The sequence below is a fragment of the Hippopotamus amphibius genome, chromosome 15, assembly GCF_030028045.1.
Source record: "Hippopotamus amphibius kiboko isolate mHipAmp2 chromosome 15, mHipAmp2.hap2, whole genome shotgun sequence".
NCBI lineage: Eukaryota > Metazoa > Chordata > Mammalia > Artiodactyla > Hippopotamidae > Hippopotamus > Hippopotamus amphibius.
The window spans coordinates 1,393,104-1,415,541 of record NC_080200.1 but is presented as its reverse complement, the minus strand read 5'-3'; the positions used below and the strand labels follow the sequence as shown (position 1 = coordinate 1,415,541).

The window sequence follows — 22,438 nt, the reverse complement described above, 5'->3', positions numbered from 1 at the left end:
CTAGAAAGCTGTTGTTTTTTGACACTTTTGCTTCAGCTTACCATGCTACCTTTGTGCGTGCCTGTGACTGGGGTTCCTGTGGAAAACGTACTTTTTACAAGAGTCAGAGAAGGTTGAAAAAGAGTGGGCTGGGGACGTCCCTGGTGGTCCACTGGTGAAGACTTTGCCTTCCAGTGCAAGGGGTGTGGGTTCCATCCAGGGTAACAGAGCTAGGATCCCACATGCCTTGCGGCCAAAAACCCAAAACATGAAACAGAAGCAGCGTTGTAACAGATTCAACAAAGGCTTAAAAAATAAGTAAAAACGGTGGGTTAATTCACAAGTTTCTGGAGTGCCTTTTTTTTTTTTTTTTTTTTTGGTTGCATCAGGTTTTAGTTGAGGCATGTGGGATCTTTGTTCAGGGATCTTTTGTTGTAGCTGGTGGGCTTCTCTCTAGTGTTGGCATGCGGGCTCAGTAGTTCGGGCACGTGGGCTCTCTAGTTGTGGTGCCTGCGCTCCAGAGCACACGGGCTCAGTGGTTGTGGTGCGGGCTTAACTAAGCTGCGGTATATGGGATCTTAGCTCCCCGACCAGGGATCGAACCCACGTCCCATGCATTGGTAGGTGGATTCTTAACCACTGGACCACCAGGGACCTCCCTGGGGTGCTTGAGTTTGTTTCAGTCCTTAAGATACAGCATAGGTAATGTTGGCAGGTAGGGGGAAATTTACTTGCGAATGTCCTTGCTTCCAAAACTTGGGTATGACTAGGAAAAAACACATGCCTTTTAATACTATTCTTAGGAGCACTTTTCACGTTTTGGGGAAAGCTTGTTTCCTCCATGTTTTTAACTTACACAATTATACCTGTAGGTTCTTGTAGTAAGCTCAGTGTTTATTAAGTCAAAAGGTGAAATACTTCTCCCAGAAATCAGTTTGAGAATTTTTCCTGTGCGTAGAAATCAAGGGCAGTTCTGCTTGTTACGGTTCTGTTCTGGTCCTGCCTGTCAGCCTGGCGGCCCTTCCTGAGTGACGTCCCGCACGCCAGGTGCTCCCGAGGACCCAGCCCCCCCACGTGTGGGTGCCCCCCCTCCCCCCCGCCACTGGGGCACTGAGGTGGGTTCCAGGTTTTCTTTTCGGTGCCGCCGCTCTTTCCATCTGGTGACACTCTGCAGTTGAGTGTTTTCAGTTGAGTCTGAAAATTTCCAACCCACTTAACTCAAGTTTCTAAACGTTAAAAAATCCAGTTTTCATTGTGTGCAGTCGGCTGTGCACATCCGCAGGTTCTGCGTCTGCCGACTGTGGGTTGAAAGGTTTTTTTTTTTTTCCAGAAAGTTTCCAAAAGCAAAACTTGACTTTGCTGCAGGCAGGCAGCTAATTACACAGCCCTTGCATTGTGCCGGGTTTCTCACGCCACCTAGAGGCAACGTGAGGGGCGGGGAGGCTGTGTTCCTGCTGTGCGCGTCCGCGCCGTCACACGAGGGGCCTGAGCGTCTGAGGATTTCCCTGTCTTTGGGGGCCCTGGAGCCAGTTCTCTGCGGATGCTGAGGGACCGCTGTAGAGGAATACTGTCACACTGGGCATCGTCCGGGATTAAGATGGAACTGTGTGAAGTGCCCGTATTCTAGCGCTTCTCACCTCAAAAATGTCAGTTTCCTGGTGTTCGACCTGGCGCCAAGGTGTTGGGGGCTCCTCGGGCTGTGAGGTGTGTGTAGGGCTGGCACCCGCTCGGGGGGCGTCATGTCTGGCACAGGTAAGTGTGCTTGATGCTTTTAAGCTATTTCCGTAAGACTCCTTTTATTTTAGCAGCTTCTGAGGAGACTAAAGATAGGAAGTGTGATACATGAGTTGCTACCCTAAGTCAAGTCTCTCTCGCTCGGTGCTGCTGGTGTCGGGGCTCGGCCACCCTCTGAGGGGATGCTGTGGGGTGTGGAGCAGCCTCTCTGGCCACACCCATTTGACGCCAGGCCATCCGCAGTCTTGAAAACCACATGTCCCCAGACGTGGCCCCATGTCCCCTGGGGGGCAGGATCCCCTGACCCAAATGGATAAGGAAAATTTCCCAGAACTCCCTGATGCTGGCCCTTCATCCAGGAGTCCTTCGCCCCCTGTGTCGTCAGACCTGTGCTGATGTGAGACACGCAGGCCTGTGTCCCTGCTGCTGGCACCGAGCTCCTGGAAGCTGCGTTGTTGTCTGAGCAGCAGAGGTGCTGGGAGCATCCTCGCTGGGACCTTGGGTCTCTGCGCCTGGTTCCTGACGCTGAGCTTCTAAATCCTTTGGGGTTTCCTGGGTGATGGGAGTGTCTTCGGTTCTATTGGGGTGACTCTGGGTGGGCTCCTGGGGGGGACTGGTCACCAGAAAGACCAGGCCATGGTTTGAAGCTTGGAGCTTTCAGAGCCCCCTGCCATCCTGTGCAGGGGAGGGGGCTGCGGACGGAGGTAACGACAGGCCACACATCTGTGACGCAGCCTCTGTACAAGGCTGTGAAGTGTGGGGCTCGGGGATTTTTGGCTGGTGAGAGCATCCATGTGCCAGGAGGCTCCCCCCCCCCCCCCCCCCGCTGCGGGTACAGGACAGAAGCTCTGCCCCCGCAGCCTCTGGACCCCCCCCCCGCCCCGTGTCTCTTCATCCCGCTGCTCGTCTGTTTCCTTTGTTGTGCGCTTTACTCTGGAGATGATGAACTGGAAAGCAGTAAGTGCTTCCCCGAGGAGAAGGGGCCATGGGAACCCTGATTCGCAGCTTGGGGGTATGACCGGGGGAGAGCTGCGGGCCGAGCCCTTCGCCGTGGGGTCCGCACCGGCTCCAGGCAGAGAGTGGCAGAGCCGAGCGGAGCGGGACACCCAGCTGGTGGGTGTGGGGGGCGCCTCACGCTGGGCGTCAGAGTGAAGGACGACACGGAGCGTCTCCTAGGCAGCCCCAGGGGGTGTCTTCTGGATGTGTGGGGTCTTCTTCCCTGATGCTTGTCGGTTGTGCACTGTTTACCGCACACACACCGGGTTAGACATCACGCGTGTAAGTGTCACAGTCGTGATCCTGAGTTCCTGCGGACGGTTGTCTGGCCGTGCTTATAGTTTTCCGCCTGGAGGGGCCGGGCCGCCGTGGCTTGTCGCGTCCGCCGCCGACAGTGGCCTGCTCTCTGTCTGCCGCGGTTCCTTTACCCGTTGGACTGTTGCTGCGTGTCTGGGTCGGTTGCCGCCTGGGGCGTTTGCTGCGCTGCCCTGTGCGGGAGGGCAGGCCCTGCGGTGCAGGCAGGAGCGGCCGCGGCAGTGTCCTCACTGGGCAGTGTTGCAACCCCCAGGAGGGCTTCTGTGGCTCCTGTTCCCAGCAGCAGCTGCCGGGGCCTCGCCTGCCTCTGCTCTTCTCAGTGTCGTGCTGCCTGCGGTCTCCGTGAAGCTGTCTCTCCAGGGTTTGGGCCTCTTTCTCTATTTGTCTTCCTGACTTGGAGGAATTTTTCAAAGGGCACAGTCCAGGCCCGGGGTGCCGTGGGTGGCCAGACCATGGGAGCAGCAGCGGTCAGGACTGGGGAGGGGTCTGCAGCTCCCAGGGATGCCCGTTTGCGGGGCAGCTCCAGGAGGTTGAAAGGCAGGAAGGAATGGTGACCTAGGTAGGCTCGAGGCTGCTGTCGCCTCTCCGCACCGTGGACACTGGGGGCCGGGTCATTCTCTGTGAGGGGCCTCCTAGGTGCTGTGGGGAGTGGAGCAGTCTCCCTGGCCCCACTCACCCCATGCCGGGAGCGGCCTGGTCCTGACAACCGCAGATGTCCCAGATGTGGCCCAGCGTCCCCTGGGGGCACGGTTGCTGCTGAGAAACGTGCTCTGCGAGCTCTGCTGGGGGTGGGGGTGGAGAGATCAAAGGTCAGAAAGTCTGAGGCTTCACTGTGGCCCCCGTAGCTGATCCGTGGCCGAGTCCCAGGCCCCCCAGCTGTGCCAGGGCCCACAGTGGGCACAGGCAGGACGGGCATTCCCCCCTCACTGTCCCCCAACGCTTGGCCTCCCCAAAGTGCTGCCACAAATCCTTGATTGTGGCTTCTGCTCTTGTCAGGCACCAGTGCCCTGGAGGCTCAGGGTGAGTCCTGGAGCCACTGTCCACTACCAGGGGACCCCGGTGCGGAGGGTCACCTCCTGTCTGCACTTGAACGACTCGGGCCCTGGAGCCCTGCTGGGCTGGGTCTTGGGTGCTGCGGGGAGCAGGGTCGCGCCCCAGCGTGCATTAATGCCGTGAGGGTTTGCAGAACCCGAGGCGCAGGCCCCTCGGGGCCCTTGTGGGGTGACATCTCGGGGCCCTGGTTGCACTAGAGTGGCTTCTCTCTATGTGGCTTTATGCCATAGCCTCCCCCTGCTTTAAGCTTGAGATCCAGTGACGTTCCAGCATATATACACAAGTGTGCAGCCGTCAGCACAATCTAACTCTGTAGCATTTCCGTCATTCCTACAGGAAACCCCGTGCCCACTTCACGGTCCCCCACTTCTCCTTCCCCAGCCCCCACTCATCTACTTCTGTTCCCGGATTCGAGGCCGAGGCTTTTCAACAGCTTTCCCACCGCTGAGGTGGGGCTCCAGTCTGAGCTGAGGGTGACTGGGTGACGATAGGGGCCGTGATTGGCTGTCAGGAGCTGCTTGACGTGCACACGCCGGGTCTTGGGGAGGGTGAGCGCCAGGAGGAGGGGCTCACGGAGGGGACGGGGGTGGGGGGCCCTGGGCAGGCCGTCTGTCCATTTCACTGCTCACACTGTCTCCTGGCCGTGTTGGTCGCTGGGATGGTGGGAGTCCTGACCCGGGGCGGGTGGGGGTCCTGCAGGAGGCCTGGCTGTTGCGGCTGCAGAGGCGTTGCAGCCCATTCCCCGGCCCAGTGCACGCGGGACGGTGTCCGCCTGTGGGTCACGCCTGCACGTCGTCAGACGTTCTCTCTTAGGTTAGAGTATACTGTTTTCCTGTTGAAGTGGTGGTGGTTGATGGCAGCTGGGTGGTTCCCGGCGAGGGGATGGAATAACGGGGAGAGCCCTTCCGGTCCTGTTATCGTGACGCCTTCTGAAATGTCTCTGGCCTGAGTTGACACGCCCTGGAAACACGACCCTCATCCCTGGTGGTGGGGGGATCTCAGCCATGTCCAGCCCAGCCCCCAGGGGTCTGGAGACGGCCGGGCTGGTGCTCACAGAGCAGGGTGGCGGGGCTCGGGGTCCTGAGCCGGGGGGCCCGCGGGCTGCTGTGGGCGGTGGCAGGACCAGCACCTTTGGAACAACGTGGAGAGCACTTCCTGGAAACGTCAAGGGGTGGGCAGCCGAGATGAGGCCGTCCAGTCGCTGGACAGACTGCACAGACGGTGCTGTGTCACGCAGCGCTAAGCAGAAACGTGCCGTCGCGCCACGAAGGACGCTCAGGAGCCGGAGGTGCCCAGGACGGAGAGGAAGGAGCCAGTCCGGAGGGGCTGCACCCTGTGATCGCAACCCTAGGGCCCTCTGGAAAGGGCAGGGCCGTGGAGACGGAGGCGCCGCTGGCTGGGAGGAGGGAGGAATGGGCGGGGCCCAGAGGGCTGTTTTGGTCCCCCCCCACCAGGGGTTTTTAGGGAGGAGAAACTCCACTATGTGACGCTGTAACGGCGGACTCCTGTCTGTGAACCCGGTGTCAGCTGGGCCTGCTGGGTGCTAACGATGTGTCCGTGTAGGTTCATCGGTTGTCACACGCAGCCCACGGGTCGGGGTGCTGCTCGTGGGGACACGGTGCACACATGGGGGCGGGGGGTGGGAATCCCCACCTTCCGCTGAGTTTTGCTGAGACCCTAAAACTGCTCTTAAAAAATCCAGGATCTGTTTGCGTGGTGTCGGAGCCTGCCGGCTCCTCAGCGGCGGCAGCAGCAGCTTCTCTGACTCCTCTCCGCTGGGGGGCTGGGGGCTGGGGGTTTTAAGTGTCCCAGGGAACTCTGCTGAGCAGACAGGGCGGGGCGGCTGCGTTATTCTAGCGGCGGTGCTTCTGTGAAGGAGGCTGTGTCCTCTGTTCTCAAGTAGATTCTGCATCACGTCCATCTCGGTCCTGTCTGCGCTGCGGCGAGGTGTGACTGCCCCGGACAGGCCGAGGTGGCGAGGCCTCACCCTGCCTGCACCTCCAGCTTCTGGTTTTGAAAAATGTGGCAGTGACGTGTAGCCATTTATACGTGGTGTTAAGATACTCGTCATTTGGGATTTTCATGCAGACAGACCTCCTTTCGTGGCCCTTCCCTTTGTCGCGCTTCACAGGGGTGGCGACCCTGCAGCCAGCAGGCGTGTCGCCGCCATTCTTCCAGCAGCATTTCCTCACTTCGTGTCCCTGGGCCACGCTTTGGTATTCTCACACGTCATCAGACTTCTCCATTATTATTGCGCGATGGTGCTCTGCGTCAGTGACCTCTGATGTCACTCTTGCTGTTGTTTGGGGCTCCATGACCCTCGCCCACGTAAGACGTGACATATTGATTGTTGAGGTGACAACAAAGGACTGAGGACAGGACAAAACTCAGTTGATAAGGGGTTCGAGAGCATTGACTCCACCTGCGCAGGAAGGTCTCCTGCAGGTAAAACGCCACCGGACAGCATCGCACACCACAGAGAAACCGTTCCTGAGAGGAAGAGGCCATCCGTTCGGCAACCTTTCATTGCTGTCTTACTTTAAGAAATTGCCACGGCCGCCCCGTCCACAGCGTCGGGCAGGACCCTCCACCAGTAAAAATGGCTTGCCAGGACTTCGCTGGCGGTCCAGTGTTAGGACTCCACGCTTTCACTGCTGAGGGCCCGGGTTCAATCCCTGGTCGGGAAACGAAGATCGCACCAAAAAAAAAAAAAAGAGGGCTTGCTGAAGGCTCAGATGATGGTTAGCGGTTTTTAGCAATAAAGTACTTTTAATGAAGGTGTATACGTTGTTTCTTTAGACTGTAATGCTGTTGCACACTTAACGGACTACAGAACAGCGTGAACGTAACTTTTACGTGCACGGGGAGGCCAGACAGTTGGTGTGACTCGCTGTTCTGGGATATGCGCCGTGCTGCGGTGGTCTGGAACCCTCCCGACAGTATCTCTGAGGTCTGCCTGTGTGACTTCCTGGGTCTGGGTCGTGTCTATATACCCTGGCTGGTTGTTTTTCTTTATGTGAAAAGGAGAGTAAGTACTCCTTTGTCAGCAGTGCTGTGTGTAAATAAGACTGTGAAGACTAGTGTAGTCGTCCTCTCCCACGTTCCTTACTTTAACTTCATGTGTGTGACTCTGTTGTAAATATTTAAACACTACAACTGAACATGAAACATTATATTAATACTTTATAACCCTTTCCTCCTTTTTCCTGCCTGTGGGAACCACGAGCCTGTGCACCTGTTTTATGGCTGAAAACTAGTGTTGAGCCGGGTGTCCCTGCAGGTCAGCCCCTTCCTGTGGGTCCGTTTCTCGCCCCAGTGGTCTTCTGAGGTGCAGGGACGTCACTCTCCCTTCACTCCTGAGGGGTGGTCTTGGATGGAGAGCCCCGGGCCCGGGGTCCTCCCACCTCCCCTGGCCCCTGAGCCGCTGTTTTCCTCGGGCTGCTTTGAAGATTTTCTCATTTTCCCTTTTCAACAGTTTGTCTATGATACGCCTGGGTGTGATTTTCTTTTATATTTCCTGTTGGGGGTGTGGTGCTGGGCTTCTTGAAGTTGTAAATTTATGTCTTTCACCAAATTTGGGGAAATCTGGTGAGTTTTGCAGGTATCTCCTGTCCTTCCTTTCCTGGGACCCGGGTGTGCCCACCCTGCAGCGGCGATGTGCCCGCCCGAGGCTCAGTGCCCCTTTCCTGACTTCCTTCCTTGGTCCTGGCTGAGCCGCCCATCCACCATCCTGCTGGCCGCCTCCCCTCTCAGCTGCAGCTGGCGGGTTCACCTCAGGAATGATCGTTCATGGCTCGGCTCTGCATCTGGTTCCTCTGTGTCCCTGTCCTTTCTCAGCTGAGCTTGCTCTCTGTCCCTCGCTGGGAGCGCGCTTGCTCCCTGGGCAGGAGCGCGGGCTGCCGGTGCGGTGCCGTCCTGTGTGTGACTTCCACCCTGGGTCCCCTGAGGGCCGGTGTCTGTCAGCCGTCTTTTCTTCTTGTGCGTAGCTTATGTTTTCCTGTTGCTGATAGGAAGAGTTTTGGATTGTGACCCTGACACTGTGGATGGTGTGTTGTAGACACTCTGGATTCTGTGTTCTCTGCGCGGGGTGGGGGGGGTTTTAGGGGCGGTGAGCTTGTCTGGGCTGGCAGCCCGGCCCCGCCCATCCCACCGTGGGCGGGGGGCACCGGTGTGCTGGTGGGTGCCACGCTCACTTGAGGACGTGCCCCTGTGCCTCGCCAGCACCCAGCACCCAGGCCACGCCCTGCTCCGTGTGGTGCTCAGGGCCCAGGGCGGGCCAGGACCCGTGGTCCCGCCTCTCCTGCGCTGCCTGGGAGTCTTGTCCTCAGACAGTGCTGGGGGGAGGCTCGTCTGCCGGCAGCTGCAGGTGGTACCGGGAGTGGCCTCTGCCCGGCCTCCCGAAAGCCAAGAGTCCCCGGGCGGCCTAGTGAGCAGCCGCGTGCAGAGTGCATTGTGCTGGCCGCCCGCCAGCTGACAAACATCTGTGTGCATGTCTGTGTGTGTGTTTGTGTGTGCGTGTGTGTGCACGTGTGTGCCTGTGCGTCTGCATGTCTGTGTGCGCACGTCTGTGCGTGTGCGTACGTATGTGCATGTCTGCGTGCGCGTTGTGCATTTGTGTGTGTCTGTGCATCTGTGTGTCTGTGCCTGGGAGCTGCAGGCCGTCTCCCACCTCAGTGCTCCGGGCCGGTGCTCCCGCACCTGGGGTCGCCTCTGCTCTTTCCCTTCTAAATCATTCACCGCCTATCCGCGGTGCAGGAAGGGGTCACCGTGCGCGGGGGCTGGAACTGGGGCGTGGGGGCGTTAGTAACTGGAAGCCCGTGGGGGGGATCTGGTGACCTGGGTTCCGTTGTCCGGCTCTTAGTCATGGAATATTTATCAGACGCCAGCTAGAGCTAGCTCGGGGCGGGGAGGGTGCGGGGGGCAGACGGGTGCTCTGGGGTGACTGGTGGCGGCAGGTGCAGCTCCTTGGGCGGGGTGGCTGTGCTCCCGCCCCCTTGCAGGTTTTGGCGCTGCTGCGGTTGTAGGGGAGCTCCTCACGCTCCCAGCCCCAAGGTGAGCGCCCGCCTCCGGGCAGGCTTGGCTGCTCTGGGGACTGCCACCGCCACATCCGAGCGGCCTCGCGGGTGGGAGCCTGGCGCCCCGTGGGGCGCATTCCCCGTTCGCGCTGCACCTGGTGTGTGCGTGCTGACCTTTTGGTCTGTGTCTCAGTAGACGTGCTGGGTTAGTGAGGGACCTTGAAAATCGAAAACACACGTCCACATAGACGCTGGTCTGCGTGCGGCCGCGCACCGCGAGAGCTGCGAAGTGGGGAGGGTCCCAGCCGGTGCACTGCTGCGTGGAAGACGCGTGTGCGTGTGGTGGTGACAGAGCCGAGCGCTGACACGCTGCAGCGTCCTGGGGTGGGGATGGGGTCTCACCTGCCCCCGCAGCCACGCCATCGGGCCCTCCTGGGCCTTAGGCACCTTGACGCTGTTCTTGGACGGCCCAGCCTCAGAGTGAGCAAGACACCTGGGCAGGGCCCTCCCAGGGACCCTCGGGTGCTCCTGCGCACGGAGCCGGGGGCGGGGGGGTTGCACGTGGGCAGTGGGCACTGGGCACCGGTCCTACAGGGGCTGGAGGACGCCAGGTAGCTCACCTGGGGACAGGGACACAGGGCGGGCTCAGATGAGTGGATGGACGTGAACCGCTGCGACAGGTGCCTTGGGGGAGGCCCGTGATGGCGGCCTGTCCCGTGCCGGGCGGTGGGGACGGAGGACGGCTGCTGGGGCCCGTAGCCACCCCGGGCCACGTGGAGGCGGAGGCAGAGGCAGGCCCGCGGGGGTGCTTCCTGGGGCGGGTGGGGCCCGCGGGGGTGCCGTGCACAGCAGCATGGGAACGCGGGGGGGTCTCTTCCCGGCTCTGCAGTCTCTTGTCCGCAGCTGGTTAAAGGGCTAAACTAGAGGATGAAGAACTTCCTTTTTTTTAAGTTTTAAAAGTTTTCAGTGAAGAAAATGTCAGGTAGACACACAAATAGAGGAAAAAGAATTCCCAGAGCTCGGTGTGCCTGCGTCGGGCTGCATCAGCCCCCCGCTCCTGTCCTCCCGTGCGCCCCTCCCTCGGGAGGAGGGCTGGGGGGCCGTCGCAGGCGGCTCGCGGCACTGACAGGCTGGACAGGGTAACAGGCTCTACGGTCACTCGCGCGCCCTGCAGCCCTCCCTCTGGTGTGCCCACAAGCTGCTGTGCTCCGTTCCACAGCGTTGCCCCCCTCCCCGGCCCCTGGCAGCCAGGAACGCCCCCGTCTTTCTGGATCTGTCCCTTCTGGACATTTCATATAAATGGAATCGCACCATTTGGCCTTTCGTGATTTTCTTTTCCTTGTAGGCAAAATACATCTCTCAGTGCATTGACGAAATCAAGCAAGAGCTGAAGCAAGACAACATCGCGGTGAAAGCCAATGCCGTCTGCAAGCTGACCTACGTGAGTGCCGGCCCCTCGCTCCGCCAGGCCTGGTCTGGCTCCACCATCCCTCCCTCGGTCCGTCCGTCCATCCGTCCCACCACCCCAGTGGACCCTGTCAGCTCCGGGCATTGGCCTTGGGAGGACGTGGCGGGCTGACTCGGGGTGGAGGGCACGGGGTGCGGGGCGAGGCGCAGCACAGTGTAAGCCGGAGCCACCCTGTGGGCCTTTCCCACCTGGAGGGGCGGGCGCGCCCCTGCGGGCTGGGCCCCAGCCTGGGTGGAGCTTGCAGCCCCTGGTTGGGGTGTGAGCTGGGGCAGGCACCCTGTGCTTATCTCCCCTGGGCAGAGAAGGGCGATGAATGGCCTGCCTGGTTACCAAGCCTTGTGGAGGGTTTTTTTTTTTCTTTTTGACACTGCATGGCATGTAGAACTTGCCCAGTCACGGAGTGAACCGGTGCCTCCTGCAGTGGAAGGGTGGAGTCTTAACCACTGAGAGGCAGGGAAGTCCAGGAATTTTTAAGGTCTTTTTTTGAGAGACCGTAGTTCCCTGACCAGAGATTGAACCCTTGCCCTTGGCAGTGAAAGTGCAGAGTCCTCATCGCTGGGCCGCAGGGAACTCCCCCTTGTGGGGAGTTTTCACCAGTACACGTGATGCTGGTGTCTCAGCTGCAGGCGTTTAGTTACCAAACATTACTTTAGTGCTTGTTTGTAACCTGTCACTGTGGTTTTACGTGTGAAGACTCCCCTTGCAGAAGAAGACGTGAGTCGCGCCAGGGTGTGTGGGGCGGGTGCCTGAGGCTCGGCTCTCTCCTCCGCAGCTGCAGATGCTGGGTTACGACATCAGCTGGGCCGCCTTCAACATCATAGAAGTGATGAGTGCCTCCAAGTTCACGTTCAAGGTGAGGGGGTCCAGCTCGCTCCCGGGCCTGAGCCCTGTGGGTGTGGGTCCTGGGGGAGGAGGGCGCCCGTCCTGTGACGGAGGCCGCGCTGGGAGGGGACGCAGTGACAGACAGCGGCCCATTCCCATCACCGCTCCTGCCCAGTTAGGTCTTGGCACCATTTATGTCACATTTTTCTTTCCGTTTTAAGCAGTGTCAATGAAATTAGGGCTTGTACGGTTGGTTATGTATGTTGTAATACAAATTGTTTGCAACTCTTAAAAAAAAAACCCGAAAAACCAAAAATAAGCAGACACTGCCGGTGTGCCCAGGAGAGCAGCGGTGCTGCTTGTCCCGGCGCCTGTCCCGCCCTCAGCGTTTCCTGTCTGCGCTTCAGGGCCCTGCTCACGCGCAGTTGGAGCCGTAGCGTTCCCCGTCCCTGCTGCTGTGCTGCGCAGGCGCGCCTCCCGCTTCAGCAAGTGGTCTGAAGCGCAGCCTCGAGCGCCCGCAGCCCTTGGGGGGTGTCCCTGGCGTTCCTGGCTCGGCCGGTTTGCCGAGGCTGGGTCCTGCCTGCGGGTCAGCGCCAAGGGCGGGGCCGCTCCTTCCGAAGGACACACTGGTCCTGCCCACTGGTTACTCTTGGTGAAGAAACGCAGCGCCGTGTTTGCCGAAATCAGGCCGGTGCTCTGCACGTGTGTTGAAGCTTCACACGCGTGTGCGGGCGTGACCTGAGGAACTCACCCGAGCCCAGGTGCTCGTGGTGACCCTCCCCATCAGGCCGGGAGAGCCGCTCCTGCTGCCCAGCGGGCAGTGAGGACGCGCCCGTGAGCCACAGGGTGCGCTGGGCAAGCCTGAGAGACGCTCAGGGACCCAACGTCGCGCGCTCAGGGACCCGACGTCGCGCGCTCGGGGCGGGGCGCCCTCCTCACTTGGGGCAGGGCTGCCTCCCCGAGGGCGCCCGGCCCCCCGGTCACCCCTGCCGCCTCCGTTTGTCCCGCTCACAGCGAATCGGCTACCTCGCTGCGTCCCAGTGCTTTCACGAGGGGACGGACGTCATCATGCTGACCACCAACCAGATCCGCAAGGTAGGCCCCCCACCCCCACGGGAGCAGGCGCGGGGCGCGGCCGGCGGGCGGGGTGCGCAGGGCTGTGGTCTCTCGTTCTCCCCCCTTGCTGTTGTGGGCTTCCCCCGCGGTCACGCCTTCTGTCTGCCCCGTCCCCCCTCGGGGGTGCCTGCCGGGGGCCTTGTGCCCCTGGGTCTCATGCGTCGGCTGTTATGCTCTGCAGCGAGAGCACTGAGTAATCAGCTCCTCCTCAATCCCAGGACTGAGCGTCTCGTGTCTCCCGCCTCATTGCAGGTGGTCAGAGGGGGTCAGAGGCACCCTCTCCTGGCCCAGAGTGCGCGTCAGAGCCTCGGCCGGGGCGGGGCCCAGGAGCTGCCGTGGTCACCCTGCCCGTGACTGGTGTCTGGGCTCCCAGCGGGTGCCGTGGGGCAGGCAGGCTGTGGATGATGGTCTGACCCCTCTGGAGCCTGCATGGCCGGAGCCCCAGGCACCTCCCGAGCGCAGCTGCTCTGGTCCGGCTCTCTGTGCACCATGCTGAGCTGGGGACAGGGGAGCTGCGTTCTCTGTCGATGAGGCCCTGTCTGCTCAGCCTGGGCTGCAGGGAGTGTTTTTCCCCTTTGTGGCACGTGGGATCTAGTTCCCCAACCAGGGATGGAACGTGGGCCCCCTGCACTGTCAGCGTGCAGTCCTAACCACGGGACCACCAGGGAGGTCCCCTGGTGTGAATTTTAAAAGCCCGTGTTTTCATATTGTTACCACAGTCTAGAAGATTAACTCTTTCTTTTTTAAAACGATGTGTAGTTAGTGATTCAGTTTGTTTTTATTTCTTTTTAAATTATTTAATTTTTGGTTGCATCAGGTTATTTTTTTTTAAATTTTTTATTTATTGGCTGTGTTGGGTCTTTCCTTGCTGTGTGCAAGCTTTCTGAAGTAGTTGTGGAGAGCGCGGGCTACTCCTTGTTGCTGCGCACGGACTTCTTATTACGGTGGCTTCTCTTGTTGCAGAGCATGGGTCTGGGCGTGCGGGCTTCAGTAGTTGCAGTGCAAGGGCTCAGTAGTTGTGCACGGGCTTAGTTGCTCCACGGGATCTTCCTGTATGAGGGATTGAACCTGTGTCCCCTGCATTGGCAGGTGGACTCTCAACCACTGTGCCACCAGGGAAGCCCTGCATCAGGTTTTAGCTGTGGCACGTGTGAGATCTTCGTTGAGGCGTGTGGGCTCTGTAGTTTGTGGCATGGAGGCTCTCCAGTTGACGCGTACGGGCTCAGTAGTTGTGGCGCGCAGGCTTGCTTGTCCCACGGCACGAGGGATCTTAGTTCCCCGGCCAGGGATTGAACTCACGTTCCCTGCATTGGAAGGCGGATTCTTTACCAGTGGACCACCAGGGACATCCCTAGAAGCTTAACTCTTAAAACGGTCCCGCGTGTGTTTTTTACCACGTGTGACGTTTGGGGAGGTTCCTCTATGTAAACAGAGCTCTCTCTGTGCCGAGAAGGGGCTTCTGCACCGGTGTTAGTGGGAGCACAAGCGAGTGACGTCAGAGGCCAAGGCAGGTGTGCGCTTCTCAAAAATGGCTGGTTTTCCTGCTGTCCTGATGGGTGGAGCTCTGGGGGAAGCTTCTTCTGGGGAGGGGCCCAGAAGAGTCATTCTTGGCTGTTGTAGGGGAGACACCCCAATGGAAGCAGAGGTTCCATTTCTGGGGGGCCCCCACCATGTGCCTTTGGGGGGTCGGGCCGGCTGGCCGTACCTTCTCCTCGGCCCCGGGTTCTCCGGCGGGACACCTGAGGGTGGTGCTGGCTCTGCCCCGTCTGCCTGGAGTGAGGGGGGCCCTCACCTCGCCTGTCCCCGGCAGGCCCAAGCCAGCCCTCCCCCTGCGCCTGTCGCGGCTCTTTCTTGGTGACAGTGAGTGGAACTGGCTGCACCTCGTGAGTCCTGGTCCGAGCCCGTCTCCAGACCCCAGAGCAGGGCTGATGGGCACAGCGGGGCCCCAGCGAGGCGCGCTCGGCGCCCGCCTCTAACCCTCTCCCTCCCTTTCCAGGACCTGAGCAGCCCCAGCCAGTACGACACTGGCGTTGCGCTGACTGGCCTGTCCTGTTTTGTTACCCCAGATCTTGCCAGAGACTTGGCCAACGACATCATGACACTGGTGAGTCTGGGAGCGTGCCCACCCCCCTCGGCCTTTGCTCCCTGGCGTGCCTGGAAAACCAAGGTTGTAACATTACGCCGAGGGCACTCGGGCGGGCAGAGACGGCCTGGGTCCTGGGGACAGGCTGGGACACGGAGTCGCCGTCTCCCCTTCCATCACCTGGTGGGGCCCGGCAGTCTCACGTCCGCTCCGAAGTGGTCTTGTGGGGAGGGGCGGGGTCTGGCTGGGGACAACGGTCCCAGGTGCGTGCATGACCCGTTATCTGTGTTCTGGGGTGTGGGTGGTGGCAGCCGTGGTCTCAGCAGGCAGTGTGGTCAGGCGGTTCTCTGGCCAGGACGCCTTTTATCTTCACCTGAGCAAGGCTGATGTCTGGTGGCTCAGTCCCTCCGAAAGGCAGAAACCCCAGCCGGCCTAGTCTCTGGGCGGGCAGAAACCTTGTTCTCAAACGTGGAGGGGCTCCTAGAAATCACAGTCCTCAACGCCACGAGAGTTAATGTAGAAAGTAAAAACTAATTTAAAATGAAACTGACCCCAAAAAAACAAACGAAAGAAATCCCAGCCTTCAGAGGGTCACAGAGCCTCCATGATTGGGAGGCGTCCCCCCTCTGGCCACGTTGAAGCAGGGTGGACGGTGGCACGTCCCTCCCACGAGGATCCTGTCCGGATGTAGCCTGTTTGGTGTGCACATGGTCACGTGCTGGCCTACAGGCTGGAAGGCCGTGGGTGCAGTAGCCTCTGGATCTGAGGCCCGCGCAGACCGGGCCGCGTCCAGTCACCGCCCGTTACGAACGGTGTGTCCACACGTGGCCCCGCCCCTTTCTCCACACCGTGTCCCTGGGCTCCCCAGCGGCAAGGACAGAGTGGGACAGAGACTGTGTGGCGGGCGAGGCCGACAGTACTGACCTTCAGGCCCTCTTCAGGACGTGTGCAGACCCATCGACGGGGACGTGGTCACACGCCAACGGGGGCGCGGTAGTGAGCTGCCCACCATGAGTCTCTGTGCCAGGGCGTGGGGGGCGGGGCGCGGGGCGGCTTCCTCAGGGCCAGGCTCCCTGGGGCCCTGACAGGTGAGGTGCGCACCCCGTGGGGGACGAGAGGCCCTCCTGGCCAGAGCGGGGTTCTGAAGAAGGGCAGGAGTGCCAGGGGCCCACACGTAGGTGCAGAGAGGGCTGAGGCCCGGGCAGGGGGCACCTGGGATGCCCCTCAGCGTCCTGCTCTGGGGACAGGCCTTGGTGGCCCGAAGAGCCCGAGGCCAGTGTTGACACGCCCCTTCAGTGGGAGCTCCCCCCGCCCCATCCCTGTGTGCTCCCCAGTGAGTCCAGGAGGCGGGTCTCAGCCTCCAGAGGGCAGGCTGGGGTCATAGATTCAGGGAGGCAGGATTCGATTCCGTCCCAGGCACTGTGGTGTGGTCCCTGGGCTGGGGGTGGGGGCAGTGCAGTAAGTGTGCAGGCTTGGCTCAGGGGCCAGGAGCCCGATGAGCTGCGGAGAGGGTTTTCCTCCAGGTGGTGGAGGTGAGGCACGGGCAGGTATGGAGGGTGAGCGGGGCGGCTGGAGGGAAGCAGCTGGCGGGGGGTGGTGAGAGGTGAGCTGGGGGTGTGGGAGGTGAGTGGTGGGGAGGCGTGGGAGGGGCGTAGGGGCGTGTGGGAGGGGAGCGTGGAGGGGTGCGCAGGCGGGGGGTGGTGAGCGGCATGGGGTGGGGGTGCGGGGGCGGCACGTGGACACAGTGGAGGTGGACACAGTGGAGCCAGCAGGAGACTGACGCCCTCCGCCCCTGCAGATGTCACACACGAAGCCGTACATCCGGAAGAAGGCCGTGCTGATCATGTACAAGGTGTTCCTCAAGTACCCCGAGTCTCTGCGCCCCGCCTTCCCCCGCCTGAAGGAGAAGCTGGAGGATCCTGACCCCGGTGGGTTGGTTTGAGTTATGGTGGGGTCCGTGCGGGGCCGTGGTCTCCGCCGGTGTCTGTGGAGGCCTGGTGGAGGGGCGCTAGGTCCCAGGGCCCTGTCCTGGACCCTCCCCCTCAAGGGCGCCTCCTCCGTTCCTGGCACCACGGGATGCCAGGTTCGCCCTCTGCTTCCCCTGCGGCCCTGGCACCCGCCGCTGCTCTGCCAGCTCTCGCTTGGTTACTTGGTGTGGGGTTTAGAAACCAAGACCCAGGCTCTGGGTGTGCTCGCCTCTGCTGGGGTGGCGTTGCTTCCGGGCCCCCGCCGACACCCTGCTTGCTTCCTGGGGGGCCTGTCTGTCTGTGTTCGTCGTCTCCTGTTTATTCTGGTGCCTTGACTGCAGGCCCACACCACAGGGTTCGCTCCTGCTTTCGGCGGGGAGGGCCTGGGCCACGCACGCAGAGGGAGGATAGCTTCTCCTAACCCCACGTGTCTCGGGAGACTCTGCTGTGCCTCACAGAGGATCAGGGCTGTGGAGACGTGTGGCTGGGGAGGCAGGAGCCGGCATGGCAGGCGAGGGGGTGGGGGTGTGAGTGGGCGCAGCCCTGGGTGGAGGCGCACGCAGGGCCTGGCGTGACTTTGGTCCTGCTGGGGACACACCCCGAGGTGGTTGTGGTTGGAGCCGTGCCCACAGGCCGTGGGCCCCCACGCCCAAGGGACCCACCTGCCTCAGAGGGCACGCCCGTCTTAACGGGGCCTCCCTTCCCAGGGGTCCAGTCGGCAGCCGTCAACGTCATCTGCGAGCTGGCTAGACGCAACCCCAAGAACTACCTTTCCCTCGCCCCGCTCTTCTTCAAGCTCATGACCTCCTCCACCAACAACTGGGTCCTCATTAAGATTATCAAACTGGCAAGTGTCCCTCCGGGGCTGCCCCCCCCCCGACCCACTGCGCCCCGCCGCGTCCCACCCCCACCTGGAGAGGCTCCTGCCCCACCCCCAGGCCGTGCGTGGCCTGCAGAGCCCCAGGCCGTGCCCTGCCCCTCTGCGGGTGACCGCTGGCCTCCCTTGCCCCCTAGTTTGGCGCTCTGACCCCCCTGGAGCCACGGTTGGGCAAGAAGCTGATCGAGCCTCTCACCAGCCTGATCCACAGGTAGGGCGCGCGGCGGGCTCTTCCTCCTCCGTCTGCAGGCGGCACAGGCAGGCCACGAGGGGCAGGGGCGTCCGTGGCGGCCCAGGGCTTAGGGCTCTGAGCCCTCGCTGCCGAGGGCCAGGGCAGACCCTGGTCGGGGAACTAAGACCTCACGAGCCATGCAGCGCAGCTAAAAATAAATAAGTACCCAACAAGGGTATATTTTAAAAGTAGAATAGCCTGAATGACTGTCACCACCCAGTTGTGGAATATTCTAGGAGCTCCCGCATAGCTTTGGGTGCCTGTGGTTGAGTTGTGGGGGCCACGCTTCAGGTGCCAGGAGACCCTGCTCCCGGGGTCCTCCTGAAAGTGACCAAGGGCTCGGGATGTCACCGGTTTTAAACACGTCACCAGTCTCCGGGTCTGTGAAGCAGCTGTGGTTTTCAGAGTGTTGGCAAGATGCCGAGTCCCGTGGCCGTTCCCGTGGATGGGCTCTGGTGGCCGTGCCCTCGGGTGTGGGGGATTTGGGCTTGAGAGCGTCGCCATGAGAACACCAGACGCCTGGGGCGGGTGGGGAGGTGGGGCAGCGTGACTCCGCGTGCCCCCTGCGCAGGGCCAGGCTGCCGCCCGTCCCAGTAGAGCTGCGCAGCGGGCTCTGGGCTCTGGGCTGGAGAGGAGAGGCCTTCGGGGAACTTGGCTTTCCTTCGCGGGGGTCTCAGAATCAGAGGGTTACACGTGGGCTGCAGTGGTGGGAGCAGTCCAGGTGGCCTCTGGGGACTAGAAGGGGTGCTTCTGTCCCTTGGAGAGTTCTTTTTTTTTTTAATTAATTGATTCGTTTGTTGGGCTGCGTCAGGTCTTCGTTGAGGCACACAGGATCTTTCGTTGTGTGTGGGCTTCTCTCTGGTTGTGGCATGTGGGCTCCAGAGCGCGTGGGTTCTTTAGTTGAGGCGCGCAGGCTTAGTAGCTGTGGCACGTGGGCTCAGTAGTTGCGGCGTGTGGGCTCAGTTGTCCCGTGGCATGTTGGATCCTAGTTCCCCACCCAGGGATCGACCCCGCGTGCCCTGCATTGAAGGGTGGGTTCTATACCGCTGGGCCACCGGGGAAGTTCCGCCTCGGAGGATTCTGATAGCTGTGCTGCCTGGGCGGGCGGGGGGTGGGGGGCGGTCACGGTATGGCCTTTAGGTGCGAGGCTTCCTGGGCTCTGAGTATCCTCGGAGGTGGCGCCCCCAGGGGTCTGGGTGGGGTGAGCAGGAAGCAGGCAGCCCCGTCTTCCCGTCTCCTCTGTTTCCATCTCCAGCACGTCCGCCATGTCCCTCCTCTACGAGTGCGTCAACACGGTCATCGCAGGTGAGTGCCCGGATGGCCTGTGCTGGAGCAGGGGGCTGTCACCTGGGCCCCAGCCCTGGCCAGTGGGTGCCAGTGTCCCTGGAGTTGAGGCGCCCGGCTGGGAAGCCAGTCGGCCTGGCACAGCTGCAGCCAGAGCGCCTGCCGACCGCGGGCTCCAGGATGGGTGGTGCACCCTGGCGTCCGCCACGCCCGCCAGCAGCACCGATTGTCCTGAGTGTTTCAGAGCAGCTCCCAGGCATCGTGCCGCGTCCCGTGGCGTCTCAAGCATAGGACCTGCAGCCAGGGGCGTTCTTGGGAGGGAAGCAGCAGGTGCTCCCTGGAGGGTCTCCTAGAGTCCGTTAGTTGGCTCGGACCGCCTGAGTCACGTGTCCCCGTGGCCCAGTTTCCTGTGGACGGGCAGAGGGAGTTGGCCCGAGGGGTTCAGCTTCTCGCTGCCGGCCTGTCCCTGCCCTAAACTGCGGGGGTGCTCCTCGCTGCCCACGGGCAGCCATCAGTTCAGTAAAGCCTGGGAGGCTGGCCTGGGGTCCACACTTGTGACCACTGCTGGGCCGTGGTGTTCCCGAGGGTCAGCGGCAGTGATGGGGGGAAGGGCAGGCGGGGGACTCGGCAGCGGGGCAGGCCGGTCCGCGGGGCAGGATCGCACAGGGAGGGGCACGCATGTCGTGGGGCCAGCGGGTCTCAGGTGGGGGGGCCCACGGGCCTGCCTGGGACGAGGGCGCCCGGGGACCCAGCCTGGCTTCTCACGGGGCCGGTCGCCTGTTGCAGTGCTCATCTCACTGTCGTCCGGCATGCCCAACCACAGTGCCAGCATCCAGGTACGTCCAGCACCGGGGGCTGCCTGCCTCGGCCCCGGGGGCGCCGGTTCTGCCGCTGGTGTAGGAGGTGTGACCGTGTCATGTCCCCCCTGCAGCTCTGTGTTCAGAAACTGAGGATACTGATAGAAGACTCCGATCAGAACTGTGAGTTGCTCCTCCCTGCAGGCTGTGCAGGCCCTGCGCCCTAGATCTCCGCGACAGAGGGTCCTCCCGCACGAGAGGCGGGCAGGCCGGGGTGGCCGGCAGCTTCCTCTGCAGGCACCGCCCTCTCATTTACACGGCAGGCTCCTTCCGGCCGGCGTCTCGGTGTGGCTTGGCTGTGTCCGTCAGAAAGGTCTTTAAGCTCTGGGCCCTGTGCCCACATCCACAGTGGGAGGTGGGACCCGGGTGAGGACCTTGGAAGGACCGAGTTGCAGGGAGAGCTGGGGAGGCCCACGGAAGCGCAGCTGAGACGTAATGGGTGAGCGCAGGCCCGGGAGGAGCAGGCTGGGCGAGGAGGACAGTCCCTGCGGGGATGCTACAGGCCCCGGCGGTTAATCAGACGGGGCAGTGTGTGGCGCCTGTGATGGGCACGGGGGAGCCGCTGCGTGTCCTGCCTGTGTGCCCGCTGGCATGCGTCCTGCAGCAGACGTGCGCCCCTGCTGCCGAGACCACAGAGGTCAGGGCTTCCGAGGGCCTGGGCGTGTAGGCTGCTCATTTGTTTTTTGTTTTTTGGGTTTTTGTGTCCATGCCATGTGGCCTGTGGGATCCTAGTTCCCCAAGCAGACCAGGGATGGAACCCGGGCCCTCTTGGTACACGTGTGGAGTCCCAACCACTGGGCCCCCAGGAAAGTCCCTGGCTGCTCATTTTGAATCCAGATCTGTTTGTTTCGAGCAGGAGTTGCTGAACTTCTCTTGCAAAGGGCCAGGCAGGAACCCTGATCAGCTCCGCAGGCTGCGGGGTCTCTGCCGCTGTAGCGTAGAGGCCGCCTGGCGGGTGTAGACCACAGGCCCGTCGTGTGTCGGTAACGCTGCCTTAGGGAGGGCTGTGGCCGGGTCTAGCCTGTGGCCCAGTTTAGATGACCGTGTGTCTGGGCTGGTGCGGTGGGCCTGGTGCTGTGAGCTGTGGGCCCACGGGGCCCAGGCAGCTTGGCTGGGGGGGGCAGTGGCGGTGGGCCCGGCCAGGCCCCCGAGCCTCCTGCAGGCATGACCGCGCCGCGCTGTCCCCGCAGTGAAGTACCTGGGGCTGCTGGCCATGTCCAAGATCCTGAGGACGCACCCCAAGTCCGTGCAGGCACACAAGGACCTCGTGCTGCAGTGCCTGGACGACAAGGACGAGTCCATCCGGCTGCGGGCCCTCGACCTCCTGTACGGGATGGTGCGTGCCCCCCGCCGCCCGCCCCCGCGCCCCGCCTCCTGCCGGCCCCTCCCTCACCCCCCGCCGCCCCCAGGTGTCCAAGAAGAACCTGATGGAGATCGTCAAGAGGCTGATGACGCACGTGGACAAGGCCGAGGGCACCACCTACCGCGACGAGCTGCTCACCAAGATCATCGACATCTGCAGCCAGTGCAGCTACCAGCACATCACCAACTTCGAGTGGTGCGGCGCGGCCTGCGGCGGGGGGCGGGGGAGGGGGGGGCAGCCCGCGGGCCCTCACGGGCTCCCTCCGCCCCGCAGGTACATCAGCATCCTGGTGGAGCTGACCCGGCTGGAGGGCACCCGCCACGGCCACCTCATCGCCGCGCAGATGCTGGACGTGGCCATCCGCGTGAAGGCCATCCGCCGCTTCGCCGTGGCGCAGATGTCCGCGCTGCTCGACAGCGCCCACCTGGTGGCCAGCAGCACCCAGCGCAACGGCATCTGCGAGGTGCTCTACGCAGCCGCCTGGATCTGCGGGGAGTTCTCCGAGTGAGTGGGTGCGGGGCCTGCTGCCCCGAGGGAAGGGGGTGTGCCTGCCAGACCCCTCCCCCGCCACTTCCCCAGTAGCGCCCCCCGCCTGCCCGTGTTTCCTCTCCCGTCCTCTCACCGCGAACGTTTCCATCACAAGGAGCAGTGAGAGGTCAGGACACGGCGTGGCCCAGCTTTTCTCTCCTGCTCGCCGCTGCGGCCACGCGTCGTCCGTCACCAGATTCACGCCATAGATGCTTTCTCTTTCCCTTTTCTCCACTCTCTCTGTCCAGCTGCTCTGTGACTGTGCCCCCCTTGCTGTGGTTTCTCCCTTCAGATCCCCTCCCTGAGCCCCTGGCGCCGGGCGCACACCCTGGGGCGTGGGGCCCCTGGGGCGGCTGCTCACCGGCCCTCCCTGTCCTCAGGCATCTGCAGGAGCCCCAGCAGACCCTCGAGGCCATGCTGCGGCCTAAGGTCACCACCCTGCCGGGCCACATCCAGGCTGTGTACGTGCAGAATGTGGTCAAGCTGTACGCGGCCATCCTGCAGCGGAAGGAGCAGGCCACGGACGCGCAGGCGGCCGAGGAGGTCACGCAGCTCCTGGTGGAGCGGCTGCCCCAGTTCGTGCAGAGCGCGGACCTGGAGGTCCAGGAGCGGGTGAGCGCCGCACGTCAGCTTGTCCACGGGGTCGCGTCAGCCCTGGAAGAGCAGCTCAGGGAGCCGGCCTTTCTGTGGCCCCCCCACCCGTGGCCGGGGAGTGAGCAGACCCAGAGCTGCAGTGCTGGAGAGACCCT

The 22,438-nt window shown here is 62.2% G+C and overlaps 1 protein-coding gene across 2 annotated transcripts in view; it reads left to right on the top strand.

Annotated features, from left to right (window-relative positions):
• The window catches only part of AP3D1 (adaptor related protein complex 3 subunit delta 1), a 36,065-nt gene that overhangs the window by 2,242 nt on the left and 11,385 nt on the right, over positions 1-22,438 (top strand). The window contains exons 2-15 of one of the 2 annotated variants that reach the window (XM_057708922.1): positions 10,438-10,533; positions 11,333-11,413; positions 12,397-12,477; positions 14,495-14,602; positions 16,380-16,509; positions 17,256-17,395; positions 17,563-17,636; positions 18,913-18,962; positions 19,728-19,777; positions 19,873-19,921; positions 20,989-21,134; positions 21,208-21,356; positions 21,435-21,665; positions 22,070-22,301. In XM_057708922.1, coding sequence (XP_057564905.1) covers positions 10,438-10,533; positions 11,333-11,413; positions 12,397-12,477; positions 14,495-14,602; positions 16,380-16,509; positions 17,256-17,395; positions 17,563-17,636; positions 18,913-18,962; positions 19,728-19,777; positions 19,873-19,921; positions 20,989-21,134; positions 21,208-21,356; positions 21,435-21,665; positions 22,070-22,301 — 1,617 coding nt within the window. Of the gene's footprint in view, positions 1-10,437; positions 10,534-11,332; positions 11,414-12,396; positions 12,478-14,494; positions 14,603-16,379; positions 16,510-17,255; positions 17,396-17,562; positions 17,637-18,912; positions 18,963-19,727; positions 19,778-19,872; positions 19,922-20,988; positions 21,135-21,207; positions 21,357-21,434; positions 21,666-22,069; positions 22,302-22,438 lie in introns of those variants that run through there. The other variant, XM_057708923.1, reaches the window with a different exon arrangement.